The following is a 15,366-nucleotide window of genomic DNA, read 5'->3' as shown; positions in this document are numbered from 1 at the left end:
AAATAAGTAGAAGAACCAGGAGAAACTAATATCACAAAACCTGGAGAAAAGAAAACATAAAGGAAATTGAAGGATGAAAATTGAGAAAAGAACATTAGATCTGAGATCAAGAACTAGAAGGGATCTCATAAGTCACTTAGTTCACTATCTTTACTATATAGACAATAAAACTGAGATGCAGAAGTCATTTGCCTAATATCCTACATACAATAAATGGAACAATCATGGCTTGAATCAAAGTCCTCTGATTCTAGCTCTAGTATTTTTTCCCCACTCTATAACCTCCTTATTCTAATTTCTTCTTTTCTTTTCCAGGGTATACATTCATAATAATGTCAACTTATTCTCAAAAGGTATTAAATTGAGGCTCTTCCCCATCTTCATCTTCTCAGGCCACTCCTCAGATCAAGCATATTTTCCCTTAAATGTGGTGCCCAGAACTGAACATAGTACTTTAGACAGGTCTGACCATTTATTAAGCACATACTCTAAATCAGGCAAAATACTAAGGACAGGAGAGACAATACAAGATATATAAGATACAAACACACACACACACACACAAAGTAACCTTTGTATAAAAGGCATTAAGAACTAGAGGTATCATCTATAATAGGTGGTATTTGAATTGACTCTTAAAAGAAACCAGGGATTCCAGGAAGCAGAATATGGATGGAGATCATTTCAGGCATGAGACAGAGTCAGTGTAACAGCATAGTGATGGGAAATGGAATACTACATGTGAATTATCAAGTTGGGTTTTTTAGTCCAAATGTAAGATTTTATATTTGTCCCTATTACTTGACATTTTATTAGACTTGGTTCAGTGTTCCAGCCTGTTAAAATCATTTTGAAATACGACTAATATATAAAACATTAGAGATCCCTGAAAGCTTGCATCATCTGCAAATTTGATGAGCAGACCATCTAATTTTTTATCCAAATAAAAGATTAAAAAAAAAAATTCAAGAGCAGAAGGCCATGTGCTCAGATCCCTGGAACAATTCACTGGACATAACCTGCTAAGCTGATATAGAATGAGTATTGAATCTACCTAATTTTACTGTAATCCAGTCGACATCTTTATTGTTCTCAAGAATAACATTCCAGAATTTATAAAAAGATTTGCTAAAATTTTGGTATATCACTCCTGGGCATATGTCCCAAGCTAAAGACAGTGGAAAAGGTTCTGTATACAAAGCATCATTTTTTAGGATGATGAATCTAAAAATAGAAAAACTTTATAAACTTGCAAACTGATGCAGAGTGAAAAAATCAGAAGCTAGAGAACAATATAAACAGTGGCAATAGTAATGTTTAAAAAATTACCACTAAATAACATAAAAATTCATATTAATATGATAGAAATATAATCTTGATGCTAGAGAACTGATAATGAAACTTAGTACCCTCTTCTTGACAGAGATGGAAGGACCACACATGGTAAGCAGCATACATTGTCAGACATGGTTTATGTATTGCTTTATTTTCTTTAACTGTTCTTTTTCATATAAGAAGAGATATTGTTGGGAAGCAATAGTGACATTAAATCTACACTATGACTTCCCCTACCAGAAAAATCTTAAAAAACCAATTCTATGTTTTATGTAAACTTCTGCTGCAAAATTCTCCTACCCTACCAGTATGGCAATCCTGTCAAAAAAAAAAAAAAAAAAAAAAAAAAAAAGGAAGTAAGATTTACCTGTCCTCGATTAAGCCATTAAGCCATACATTTATTATTACCATTTCCTTTCCTAGATGTTTACTAAATATTCTCTAATAAATGTTCTAGAATTCTGCTAGTCATTAAACTTACTGATCCATAGTTTTCAGACTCCACTTTCTTCTTCTTCTTTTTGAAAATTAAGACTTTCTTGAGTTCTTTTCCAAACCAGCAACAACTTTCCAGTTTTTTATGATCATTGATGATCCTTCTAAGCTCACTGATGATGGAGTGGCTCAACAATCACACTGTCCAATTCTTTCTGTTCCTTAGGATACAATTCTAACTTGAATTCATCAAGAGCAACTCAGTGTTTTGTTTTTGTTTAACTATTCCCTTAATTACATTAAGTATCAACTCCCTATGAGTTTTATATTTTTTCTTTCCATTCCATTGCAAAGGAAAGCAGAAGAAAGAAAAGCAAAATAAGAATTGAATATTCCTTCCTTGAGCCTCCTTTTTCCCAACCAAATGCAGATTAGAAGACCAAGATCTCTGGTTGTTCCATCCACCTTCTAAAGGACAAAATTAACATAGGACAAGTTAAGAAATGATTAATCACTCTGCTTGTGGCAGAGAAAGCACTAGATGTCTAAATAACTCACTTTTCCCCTACAGGTAGCCTGCAATATAATGCCAATTAAAGTGTTGCTTCTGTCTTTGTCTCCATTGAACTCCATCTAAATGCACTATACTACACTTCTCCTATCAAATTTCTGAGTTTCTTCATATATCTTTTTTAAAAATGTTTACTGATTTTTTTTCTTTTTGTGAATATCACTATAACTTCCCAATGACTCCTCTGTCCAACAAAACTCTCAATGATCTTAACCCACTAAGTCTCAATAATCTTTCATTTGCCTCTTTTGTGATAAGATCTCTATCCATCACAAGTTATCTTAAAATTTTTTCAAGCTCAATAAGTATGATTAAGTAGGCAGTAAAAAAAAAAGTAAGACAAGTGATATTGACAGCACACCACAGAAATCTGTCTATGTAGGAGGAAGAAAAGACAAATGAATGTGTAAGTAGAAGTAGGAAAGAAGTGTAATAGGAAATCTGAAGAATAAAGGATCCCTATGGGAGCCAAGTTCTTCTTGAGGCAACGAAGGACATAATCTAGAGGAGTTAGTATTGAATAGAAGGAATATCTTGAGCTTTGTTCAGAAAACTGAGGAGTCATATCAAGGTGAACATTTAGGGACATTCATGTTTGATGATGTTAATATAAAACTTGAGGATATGATGTACATATGATACAAATGAACATATAATAAAAGGTTTTCAACTACAGGTGAGGAATATAAAGAGCCAACAGAGCCTTAAGGAGAAATACAGAGATTGCAAATTGCTGAATTATGAACCAAGAAGGAAAGAAAAAGAAAAAAACAAGTAACTGCCTTATTGTAGCTAGTAGATAGATGGTGGTGTCCGGATACTCTGGATCTTCTGAGGACAAGTCAAAACAGCTCAGTTTCAGTTCTATATCTGCTGAGTATGCAGGGACTTGATGGAGAAGAAGTTACCAGCTGCAATGAAGTGCTTTATTCTTCTGGGTCTGCCTCTTCTGGGATAGCTCACATCAAATTTGTACCTCCAGGTCTTTATCTCAACCTTCTGCCTAGTCTCCTAGAATCATGATTTGCATTTCTACACCTAGTCTGGTGACTTAGCCTTTATCTTAGATTGTTTGCTTTATCTGGAGGATGGAAATCCATGGTTATGTCCTCAAAATAAGCTCTGTGCTTGATAAATTAATTTATAGCTTTTCATAAGAAAAGCATAGGAGTCCCTTATCACTGGCAGAGAGATGAAGTAGAAAAGGAAAGGCATATATTTCCTAAGATTATGGACAAATATTTTTTGTGAAGTGTACAGCTCAAGTCATTCCTACATTGATCTTGTTTGCTCTTAGAGGAAACTGGGAAGAGCTGCCCAAGATACAGAATATATCCCATAAAGATGAAGACAGAAATTTTATCCAAGTGTCTATCAATGAGACAACTTGTTCAAATTCACAGGACAGGGCAATGGTGGAATCAGAATTAATATTTAAGTATGTGATGTTCAAGACTGGAATGTTACATTCTTAGTGGCAAACAAGAGAAATAAACTCTCAAATAGAAACCCATCCTTCAACATCATACTCACCATAATAGAAGACTCTTTCATTATTACCCTAAAGGTAAAGGGACAATGATCTTGTCTCATACCATCCCCCAAACACCCAGGAACTATAGCAACATAAAAATGCAAAGATGAGTAAAAACAAAAACATATATAGATCAAGTACAGGGCAACCTTAGGGCCTATATCCAAAGGCAGAATTAGTACTCTTGTTTCTTTGAGAATTAGTGTTTAGTTTCCAACAGAAATTGTAGACCACATTTTTTTCCCCCAGAATACTCACGTAGCCTGCAGATGGGACAATTATTTGCTTGATAGCGCAGAGTATCAGCACATGAATTACAAAGGCAAAGGTGTCGGCAGGGAAGGATCAGGGTGTCTCGCAGATCAGATAGACATACAACACATTCGTTGCTGTTATCGCTGTTCTCATCATCAGAGGGCTGTAACAACAAATAATTTCCAAATTAGCTTCTTATAAGAGTCGAGGGAAAATAGGAGGCAGCAAACAGATACAATGCGACTTGGAGAAAAAAACCATACGGAAAGCAGTTTCTTCCCAGCCAGAGCAAGCCCTTCCTATCTGCAGTTTTTGGGTTAGCCAACAAACCAAGCTTCAGTCTTATTTACTTTGTGCAAGGCAAATTCTGAACAATTCAACCTGACCAAAAGGTTGAAGCTAGATGTTAAAAAAAAATTTTTTATATTTGTTTTTGTTGGTGAGGCAAGTGGGGTTTACTAGCTTGCTCAGGGTCACATAGCTAGTAAATGTTAAGGGTCTGAGATCACATTTGGACTCATGTCCTGACTTCAGGGCCAATGCTCTATCTACTATGCCATCTAGCTGCCCTAGTGTTTAAAATTTGAAAAATAATTTACCTGTCAACTCTCTTAGCTTCTGCTTAGAAACAGATTATAATAAAACTCTCAGATTTAAATTTTCTTTGCTGAAATGGCAAAACCAAGCTACCAAATGAATCATTAACCCACACAGACCCTCAATCCTGGGCACCAACATGGAAACCTTGCTCTTGCAATTTCATCAAATGTTCTCTACTCAAGCAAGTGGGAACATCCTTGGTAGGATCTAGGCATGAGAAGCATTGAACCCTGGCTAGGACAAAATGACCTGCTGAGCAGGTACATTCAGGAGTATTTTTTTAAAAAACTTCTGCCATCCTGACACTATCTTTCTGAGGAGAGGGGAAAATAAGGGTTGTGAGAGGAAACAGACAAAGCAAGTCCTCGTACAATGCACAACACTGATCTTTAAGAGAGCCTGCAAAGTGCTTCTAGCTAGTAACTCACTATACCACTGTGTTTAATATCATGGTGGGCTATGAGACCATTTCATGCATTATATTACCTTGCAATGAACTCCTCTTGGCAATCCTTATACCCCCGGATAGGGTCAAATATAGATCTGTTTTGTACTGAATTCTGTTTTGTGGAAAGTCAAGTTTTTGCAAAGTTCCCACTTACTAAGATATCTTAGAAGAGCTCAGTTGTTGTTGTTGTTTTTTTTTTTAAATATCTTTTTACTTACAAGATATATGCATGGATAATAAAGTCTTTTACACCTAAGCATATTCCTGAATGGTAGAGATGACATAAAACCTTTTTATGTGATGAGAAAATCTCATTAGGCAGAGGAGAAAAGTAATTTGCTAAAGATTACTCAGAAATTTTTACTGCTGTATTCCCTATTTATGTCTCAGGTGAGATAGAAAACAGCAAAAAGGCCTAGAACTAACAGTAGGTACTCAGTCCATACATAAAAGAAATGTCTACTTTCCTTGAGGATAAGATGGCAAGAGAAAAGTGAGTCTTGGAGTATTGTATTATATAGACAGGAGCTAGCTGAACCTACTTCTTTCTCCCTCAAAAAAAATCTCATCACTCAAAACCTAGTTACAAGTAACACTCAATAAAGTTACTAACTCACAAACCTACCTTGGTTTCCTGGTTGTTTTTGTTCTCAATACCATAGATTTCCTGGAGGAGGTAGCTGACTCGATCCACCTACAAAAAAAAAACAAAAAACAAAAAAAAACCCAAAACAAAAACCAAAATACTTTGTTTCTATACCACTCTTCCTTATTACTGAATTGTTTTATAGAGGAAAGGGTTATTGTAGAGAGCTTCTCAATACCAATTGGCATTATTTGTTGGTCTAGATAAATAAGCTATGACGCAATTAGTTTCACTCTATTTCACAGGCACAGATGATATCACAGACTAAACTAGCCATCTCAGGAACAAATTATGGCTGGTATAAGAGGAACCAAATGTGACAGTTCAAATGCAAATTCATCCCAATTTCTATAAATAACCTAAAGTTTTTTGTGTGGACACTGAGCCCACTGTGGAGTCTCTAATGACATGCAATTGATAGTCTCTAAAATTTTCAAATATTGCCTTAAGATAAATATCTCTGCTCATTAGGCACCAGAATATTTTCTCCTATTAGTGGGATATATACCTAGTTAGGAGTTTTGTTTTTTTTTACTCTTAGGTTGGGCTTTTCAAGAGATACAGATGAAATGTTATTTTTTCATTATCATCTGTAATATATAAGATAATATCTTATCTTTTTTGAAGCAATTTCCAGGTCGAAGACCACGAAACTAAATAACATTTAAAGTCATCTTCAAAGGATAAAAGATTAAAGAATTTGAAAAAAGTTTTCAAAAGAATTACAAATTATTAAGAGCAATAAGAAAGAATGATCCCAATCACTATTAGTAAAAGAAATACAAAACAAAGCAACTCTGAGGTTTCACCTCAAACCTAGCAAATTAGCAAATATGACAAGATATGGGAATAGTTAAAATTAGCAGAATTGTGGAAAGACAGGCACACTAATATACTTGATGATTTGTAAAATGTATCAGTCATTTCAAAGTAATATGGAATTACGTTAAGTGACAAAAATGTCATAGCCTTTGATCTAGAGTTTTTACTATTAGCATATATGACCAGAGAAAGGTCAAAGATAGAAAGAAAGATCCAACATACATCAAAATATTTATAACACTTTCTATAATAATTAAAAACAGAGCAGATGTCCATTGATTGGAATGTCTAAATAAATGGTTCTACAGAATGTAAAGGAACAAAGAATATAAGGAGATGTCTGAAAGCCCATTGATATGGGATTTTCTTTCTTGGTGTAGATGAATACCCTGCCCTAAGTGAGGGGCAGGGCAGAATTGTCAAGATATACTTTCTGTTCTTAACCCCTTTGGAGATTCTTGAATGGGGAATCCCCCTTCAGACTCTCCAAGAGACTTCTTTGAGCATCGAATTGGCTTCTAGATTCAGGAGAAAAGATGAAAGAGATTAACCCCATTTTAGGTTGCTGAAGGAAAATCTGGGGAATAATCTAAAATACCCTTCTCTGGACACCATTCATTCCCTCATTCCCAAGAAACTGTGATTGAAATATAGTAAGCAATTTTATGAAATTTTTCATTCGCTTACATATGAATTTAGCTGATGTATTAGCTTTGATGAACTGCTATTCCTATTTTATTATTTTTTCCTTTTTAATTATAGAGAATAACTCTCTGGGTGGGAAAGGAGAGAAGGAATTATTGGGAAATCAAGTGATGTAATAAAACTAAAGATAGCCATAAAATTTTTAAAAGAATACCGAGCCCATTTTAAATACATGATATACCTTGCCAATCATATTTGATTTATACTTTTCACAATAATAATTTTAAAAGATTATTTGCAAAATTTGAGACTAAGTTTCTATATTTCCATGCTCCTCCACAGAAATTTTTCTGATTTACACTTGCAACTTTGCTGAGTTGCACTGTCAGATCCCAATTTCAAATATTAAAGCTCCTTTGGTACATCAGTTTTTGTTTTTCTCTTTCTATGCCTTCCAGAATTTCTGGAATCCTCTATCTCAGTGCCTCTGACAAAGCCTTTGTTTCCTGAGCATTGTGGATATGTGTCTTTGATACCTAGCCCCCACCTTGTTTTTTCCCAAAATAATATTTTCTCAGTGCTGTTCTGGAGATGAAGTGACAATGGAAAACTGGACTCTTGCAAATAGCTGGGTACCAAATGCAAGAAAGTCAACCATTAAATAGCTTTTTAAAATGGAAGTATTGGAAACATATTTTTTATAATTTGCTTTAAAAAAGATAAGTGTATTGAGAAGCAGTGTGATCTATTACAGCACTGGAGCCTTAAGTCGGGAACTCCTGAGTTCCAGTCCTAAATTTTGTTATGTTGTGATTAAAATTTATAGTGTCACTGACATCCATTAGTTGAGGCAGTTTCCTTATTAGAAGTTGCCTCTAGCAGTAAAATCACAGTTTCTGCTCCTTTCCACAAATAATTTTTTTAAAGAAATACATTTTAAAAAGATATTTTATATATTTACTTTGTTTTATATCATAATGACTTCCTAAAACATTTTCATCCATATAGAAAAGAAAAAGAGTTATGCAAAAACATTCAACACAGTGACTGCATCTGACAATAACATTCTGCTCTAGGAGTACCCCCTCTCTGTGAAAAAGAAACAAATTAGTTTCATTAAATTCAGACTTGGGCTTATTTTTAGTAATTTTTCATTTATATTGTTACAGTCATAATTGTTCTGGTTACTTTATTAATAGCTCTAATTTTGTTAAGATCACTTTCTGATGGCATCTACATTTGTGAATATTGAAATATGTGAATCAAAGGTGGCTCACCTTAAACAAACTCTTCCCTGGATCCTAAAGCTGACCATTAACAGAAAGAGCTTGTTTTATGATTGTCCCCCTGGCATAAGGGAATACCTTCTGATTCAAGACAGGGGAACCTGCCAGAGGCCTAACATAAAACACAGCTTCAGGCTTCAAATGATGTAGCCAGTTCCTAAGGAACTGTTGACTTTAGTAAAGACAACTGTCCAATTTCCTCTGGAAAAGTCTGGGTTTGGTCCATTTGGTTGGGATCGTGCAACCTACTTCTTCCACACTTTGATCTTTTCTGTTCTCAATTGCAACATGTCTGTGGTAAACAATATCACAATATCTATGATTTGTAGTTTCAGTATTTGTAATCCTCTATAATAGGGATAATAACAAAAGAGGAACTTGTATCCTCCATCTCCTTTTATGGATATTTAAAGTAAATTCATTATAGAAATTTAAGCAAAAAAAAATATTATGTCCTAAGAACATCAGTAAATAAAATTATTATTTTCTTTTAACCAAATACATTTAAAATTTTTTAAATTTAAAAAAAAAAAAAAAGATAACACACTTACAATCTGCTTCTGTTTTAAAGGTTTCACAGAGAAGCTGCCATCAACATGCTGTAGAGGAGAAAAGATCTGTAAGTGGACAGACTAATATACTGTAGGTAACTATAGTCATTTTTTTAGTAATGGTTTTCTGGGAGAATTTTTAGAAAAGGGACCGAATCTCTTTTTCCTTTTCCCCTATAATGGTTAAGAATGTTTGTTGGCCTTTTCTCTGATTCACCAAGAATGATTCCCAAATCAATAACACTGAGTGATTACTGTGTAAAAGGGCGCTGTGTTCAGTTCTGTGGAAGACAAAATGTGATTGCCTACTTGCTATTAAGGAACACAATATAGTTAGGGATTGAACAAAAGACACTAAAAAACACAAGGAAATTTCTGAGTGAAGAAAGCGTTTAAGCTGTTCAGAAGAAACAAGGATAATGCAAAGAATTTTTTTTTGGTTAAGGACAAGGCAAGGTATTAATTCTATGAAATCTCCACTTATTTCTTCAAAATTAATTTAGAAATTGCACTTAAGAATTTAGTAAAGGCTACTATTGGATTCTAGATAGTAGACTCCGTAATTAAAGTCAAGTCATGCTGTGTTTTAAAATACTGCAGAAGTCTTGAGAAAATCAGAGATTATAATCTACTCTGACATGTGAATATGTTAGTATACTTATTTAACATTTCCACCAACTCTATTGGTGAACTTAGTCAAATAACTGTCATGTAAAGAAGGCCAGGAATTTGCTTTACCAAAGACTAAACTTCTTGAGGCAGCTAGATGGCTCAGTGGACAAAGTGCTGGGCCTGAAGTCGGGAAGATCTCAGTTTAGTTCCAACCTTAGACACTTACTAGCTCTGTGACAAGTCACTTAATCTCTGATTGCCTTAATCTACTGGAGAAGGAAATGGTAAACTACACCTGTATCTTAGTCAAGTAAACCTCTACCTTTTTAGAATTCTCTGTTTCTTTCAAGGGTTAGTCCAAATACTCCTATCACATGAAGCCTTTCCCAATCCCCATCCTCTAGAGACTTTCCTTTCCTTCCTCCTCCAAATTACCTGTAGACATGTTGTCTTCTCCTATGTAAGCTCCTTGAAGGCAGAGACTATTTTATTTTTGTCTGTGCTTCTCCAGTGTATAGCTCAGTATCTGACACACGAAGGGAGCTTAATAAATGCTTATTGACTGACAGCCGCCTATCCTAAACCCCTGATCCACTCACCTCCATCCCACCCCATTCCAGATTTGTCCCTAAATTTAATCAAAGACTTAAATTCTTAAAATTCTTAAACTCTACCAACATTTATTAAATGCCTACTATATACATATATTTATAGCCCCTGGGAAATGGAAATAACTACTTACCTTCTCAAAAGCAGCTAATAATACATGGGCATGACCAGTCACTTCCACAACTACCAGAAGGAAAAAAAGAGAAGTCACAGTTGGCATCAGTACAACTCTCCTATCCAAGAATAGGACAAACATTGGGTTAGTTTCCTTTTGCAGAAGAGGCTGTTCTTCCATCTTTAGCTCTTTCCATTTTTAAAGTTCATTTCTTTCCAGATTCTCAGACCAGAAGCAGAGTTTGTTGTGGATCTGGCATGAGTTGGGACCCCTTCAACCAGAGTGTTCTACTGGTCCTTCTCCAATGACCAAATCTCTCCTGTCCTCCAAGGCTGCTTATACATAATTGCCTGTGGTTGACATCACATATGCTTCCTCACTCTGCCCATGAAAGGTCCTGATGATACAAATTCATGGCTGTAGCTTTGGGAGCCAGAGAATATGGGATCCTGGAATTCATCCCACAGGTAGTTTACCAAAGATCATGAATAAGAACTGACAACAGTACTATCTTGGGCTATTAAGCTGGGTTCAAAATTCTCACCCTAAGGTCTAGAGGAATTTCTGCTACCTCCATTTAAAATTCCCATTCATAAAAAAGTAATATACTCAAAAATATTGGTCAGATAATAGGATATGAATTGATGTCTAAAGGGAATAATGTTGTCTAAGTAATTTTTGGGGGGAAAGATTCTGGATATGTGATTTTATCAGCATAAGAAACTTTTAGTATAATAATTCCTTCTATTAATTCAGACCAGCACTGGCTCTGTATCTCAACCTTACATAATTACCTAGGACACTGGCAAAGTGTACAATTACAGGGGAGCAGACTTAGGACAGTCTTTCTGTCTATGTTCAGCAAGTTTCTTGGCCATGTTGTCTCTTCTTTCTTTCTGATTGCCAACTGCAAATCTCAACTAGTTTCCTGTATCAAATTAAATTATCCATGAAAAAGAAAAATATATAATTCTAGTGCAAAAAAACAAAACAAAACAAAAAGAGGCTTACAAAACTCTGATTATTTGGGGGGAAAAGCTATCACTGTTATGGGGAAACTTGAAACAGAAAATCTTTCCTGGAGAGCCTCTTAGAAAGAGAATTATTTAAGGGAGAAGTGAATTTAAAAATATTTCTTACCATCTCCTTCATCTACAACAGCTTGGATCACTACTGGGAATACACCCCGGTCCAGATCAAAGTTCAACTAGAGGTGGAAAGAAAAAGAAATATGTCAAGCTTCAATCCATTCAGTAGGAAGATTAACCCAATTAAATGAAAATTTGGCATTAATTTAAAAGGAGAAAGCAAAACAAAAAGGAGAATGTAATATGATTGCTTAAGAGGCAAATGAGTAAAAGAAATGGATTAACTGAGCTGTTACCAGTCTTTGATTCTTTTTTGCAATGAAAGCTCAGGACGGCAATAGGACAGTTTAATATACATAAGATTTTTATTTTACTTCTTATCACATTCTCTAAAACACAAATCAAATCAGGTCTCTGGTCTCCATTGCTACAATAACACAAAAGCCCAGAGAATGCTCTAAAGTTATCATTCATGATAAATGACCATTTGAGCAAAATTGCATGGATTCATGAGAAGATAAACAGATCCTCAGATATTATTCATGATTATAGAAAGGGAGTTGGCTTTAAAACTAGATTTCCAGTTTACTATCTGACATTTTTAAGGTTATCTATCAGATCATCCTCTCTTTTTAAGCACTGAAAAACATTTCAATAAAAACAAAACTGGCAAAAAGTAATGCAAATACTTGCCAAATCCTTGGTGTGTGTGTGTATGTGTATGCTGATTTGTTACCTTAACTTAACTTCATTTCCATACCCTTTCAGAAGTCAAAGGATGACTTTTTTTAATCCTCAAGAATTTGACTTGTTCCTCCTTCAAACTTTGTTTGTTACTTTGAAATCTGTGTGAAATGTAATCAAGCATTTTTTCTTGGAAAAAGAGGTTGAGTGTTTGAAATTCTTGTTTCTTAGAACTATATGGTAAAAATTCCTGGAGGGGTGCATTTTCATTATGCACACAGTGAGATCTTGTAATAAATAGATAATATCAAACTTACCAGTGAAATGAAATTTGGCATTGTTTTTATCTACATTCCTTCAGAAGTAAAAGGGGACTGTTTTAAGCTGAATCTAGGACAATCATTGGGAATTGCTTGCATTGTTCTGCAAGACAACTTGGCCTTGGAGTTTTGTTAAAGTTTTGTAAATAAAAAATGTTCAGAAGAACAATAAAGAGCACTAATTACTATTTAACAATACATAACTATGTAACAATAACTTTGTTCTTTTGGAAAAAAGATAAATGACCATTTTCACTAGGTTCTGAAAAATAATCTCTATCCTAAAGACATTATTGTCCCTAAAAAAAGTCACTGTAAAATTAAAACAAAGTCATATACAAAAGTTCATGCTAGAAAAGGAAGTGATATATTAATAGTTAAACCTTCAAATGATATATAAATCAACAAGTATTTTATTAAGTATTTACTATAATTCAGGCATTGTACTAAATGCTAGGAACAAAGCCAGAAACAAAACAGACTTTCCCTTAAAGGAATTTATCTTTTATCAGGACATCTCTTACAAAGGCACAGAGAAGGAAAATGGAGTGTTGTGTTGAAGGGACATTGAAGAGGTTGGTTCCATTTGAACACCATGAAAAGAAATAATTATGTAATATTGTAGAAAAAGTAAGTTGGGGGCAGGGTGGTGAAGAGCTTTAAATGCCAAACAGGAATTTATATCTGATCCTAGAGATGTGAGCAATCCACAAAAACCTACTGAGGCAAGTGACATATCAAAGCTATGCTGTAGGAAAATCACTCTGGCAGCTAGATGCAGGTTGGATTAAAGTAATTAGTAACTTGAAGCTAGGAAATTGATAAGGAGACTATTTCAAGGCCAGGCAGGAGGACAGAAAGATAGCCTGAACTAGCTGGTGAATATAGGTAAAGAAAAGGGGGTGGATGCAAGAGTATTTGTGCAACTGACTTGATAAGTGGGGTGAATTGAGGAGGATACCAACACTGGTGAACCTGGAGGTATACATGACAGAAATAGGGAAGTTCAGAAGAGAGGTGGGTTTGTAGGGAAAAACAATACATTTTATTTGGGACATATTGAGTTTAAGGTACCTATGGAACATGCAACATAAAATGCCTAATAAGCAGGTAATAATAATGGACTGAAGCTCAGGAAAGAGATGGAAGGTGAATATACAAACTTGGGAGTTTAGAGATAAGTTCACTGGAGCTGATAAGCTTACTAGAATATCCCTTGTTACTCTTCAATAATTCTAGTAATGCTAGCTATGACAATAATATGATAAAATTAAAGGAATAAACAATGGAAAAGAAAGGACAAAATTAACCCTCTTTACAGAGAATTCCAAGGAATCAACAAAGAAACAAGGTATCTTGTTTCTACTGTGCCTGACTTCGGGCACACGTACCACTAATAAAATAGAAGGATACAAAGGAACTCTACAGCATTTCCATTAAAAATAAATATAAAATTCATAAAATATCTGGGAATTAGCTTACCAAGCTATACTTAGGACTTACAAAAATACAAAAAAAAAAAAAACCAACTTGAACAAAACTGAACAAATCTGAGAATATCAAGACTTAGTGTGCTATTCCTGTAAGGTAGAAAGTCATTTTAAGGCAAATAAAAGTAAATATGTTTTTAAGTAACAGGTAAGTCAACAGATAGACCACAGTACCCCAAAATGTTACACACATCAAGAATCTAACTAAGAATTTAAGACAAACAAAGAATCTAAGGTATGAGTGGAACTATGAAAACTATCACTATTCAAATTTAAAAACACAGTAAGAAACATAAGCGTTTATGAGAATGCGTGTATACAAATATGTAGACAAAGAAAAACATACAGGTAAAGCCACACCTGTAAACTGGTCTGCAAAAACCTGAAGTCAGGCACAGTGGAAACAAGATACATTAGGAGATCTCATTCCAAAATTCAAATTACAAGAAACTAGAAATTCAGGCAGTGTAGGCGAGTTCACTAGTTGAACCTTCACTTTCACTTGTCCTGACACTGGCATTTAAATGCCAAATCTAACATCGCATTAACTTTAGCTTCCTGCACTTAATTATATAGCATGTAAAGGGCATATCTGAGCAATTATTACACTGAATCAAGCCTTTAGAAGAGCAGTAAATTTAGGAAGGTAATTAGTAAGATCAATCAATATTCATACATTTGGGGAGTAGGGAGGAAAGAGAAGAGAATAGTGAAAACAAGAAGTTTCTTTCTCTAATAGCTTTGGATAAAATATAAAGAGTAGAAAAATTCAGTTCAAAGCTTTTGTTACATTTGGCACAAACATATATGGCAATTTAGTACATGACAAAGAAAGGAGCAAAGTAGACAACCACTATGGCTCCTCTCTCCCAATCTGTATTCCTAAAATGAATATTAGATCTGGAGTTAGAAAAACTGGGTTCAAGTCTTAAGGTAAAGCCAATCTTTTGAGCAATTTAACTAATTTCTGGGCCTTGGTTTCTGCATCTGTCCAATGAGGGAATTGTACTAGATAATTTGTAAGATTCCTTCTAGCTTTAAATTCCAAAATGCTGTGCTTCTGTCTCTTAAAGTCATCCACTCATGGCTAAGTCAGAAGACTGAGTTCCACCATCAATCTGTTTATATTCTTGTTATAATCACTTAATTTTCAAAGTCTCAGTTTTCTGAGCTCTAAAATGGTGCCAATAATCCCTGCCCTGCCTGTATCACAAAGCTATTGTGAAAATCAAATTATATAGTGGCTGAAAAAGTCTTTGGTAAAGCACTTGATGCACATGTATCACCCCTGGAACTCTTCCATGATCTGACAGTTGCCTT

The 15,366-nt window shown here is 34.6% G+C and overlaps 1 protein-coding gene across 5 annotated transcripts in view; it reads right to left on the bottom strand.

Moving 5' to 3' along the window:
* MGRN1 (mahogunin ring finger 1) overlaps nucleotides 1-15,366 on the bottom strand; it is a 110,169-nt gene that overhangs the window by 28,942 nt on the left and 65,861 nt on the right. For all 5 annotated transcript variants that reach the window (XM_074280410.1, XM_074280407.1, XM_074280405.1 and 2 more), the window contains exons 6-10: nucleotides 11,605-11,671; nucleotides 10,483-10,532; nucleotides 9,129-9,176; nucleotides 5,804-5,872; nucleotides 4,134-4,293 (exon numbers count right to left, since the gene is read on the bottom strand). In XM_074280410.1, the coding sequence (XP_074136511.1) occupies nucleotides 4,134-4,293; nucleotides 5,804-5,872; nucleotides 9,129-9,176; nucleotides 10,483-10,532; nucleotides 11,605-11,671 (394 nt within the window). The remainder of the gene's footprint in view (nucleotides 1-4,133; nucleotides 4,294-5,803; nucleotides 5,873-9,128; nucleotides 9,177-10,482; nucleotides 10,533-11,604; nucleotides 11,672-15,366) is intronic.

The sequence above is a fragment of the Sminthopsis crassicaudata genome, chromosome 1 (assembly GCF_048593235.1).
Source record: "Sminthopsis crassicaudata isolate SCR6 chromosome 1, ASM4859323v1, whole genome shotgun sequence".
NCBI classification, from domain to species: Eukaryota; Metazoa; Chordata; class Mammalia; order Dasyuromorphia; family Dasyuridae; genus Sminthopsis; species Sminthopsis crassicaudata.
This window is presented reverse-complemented; position numbering and strand designations above follow the sequence as displayed.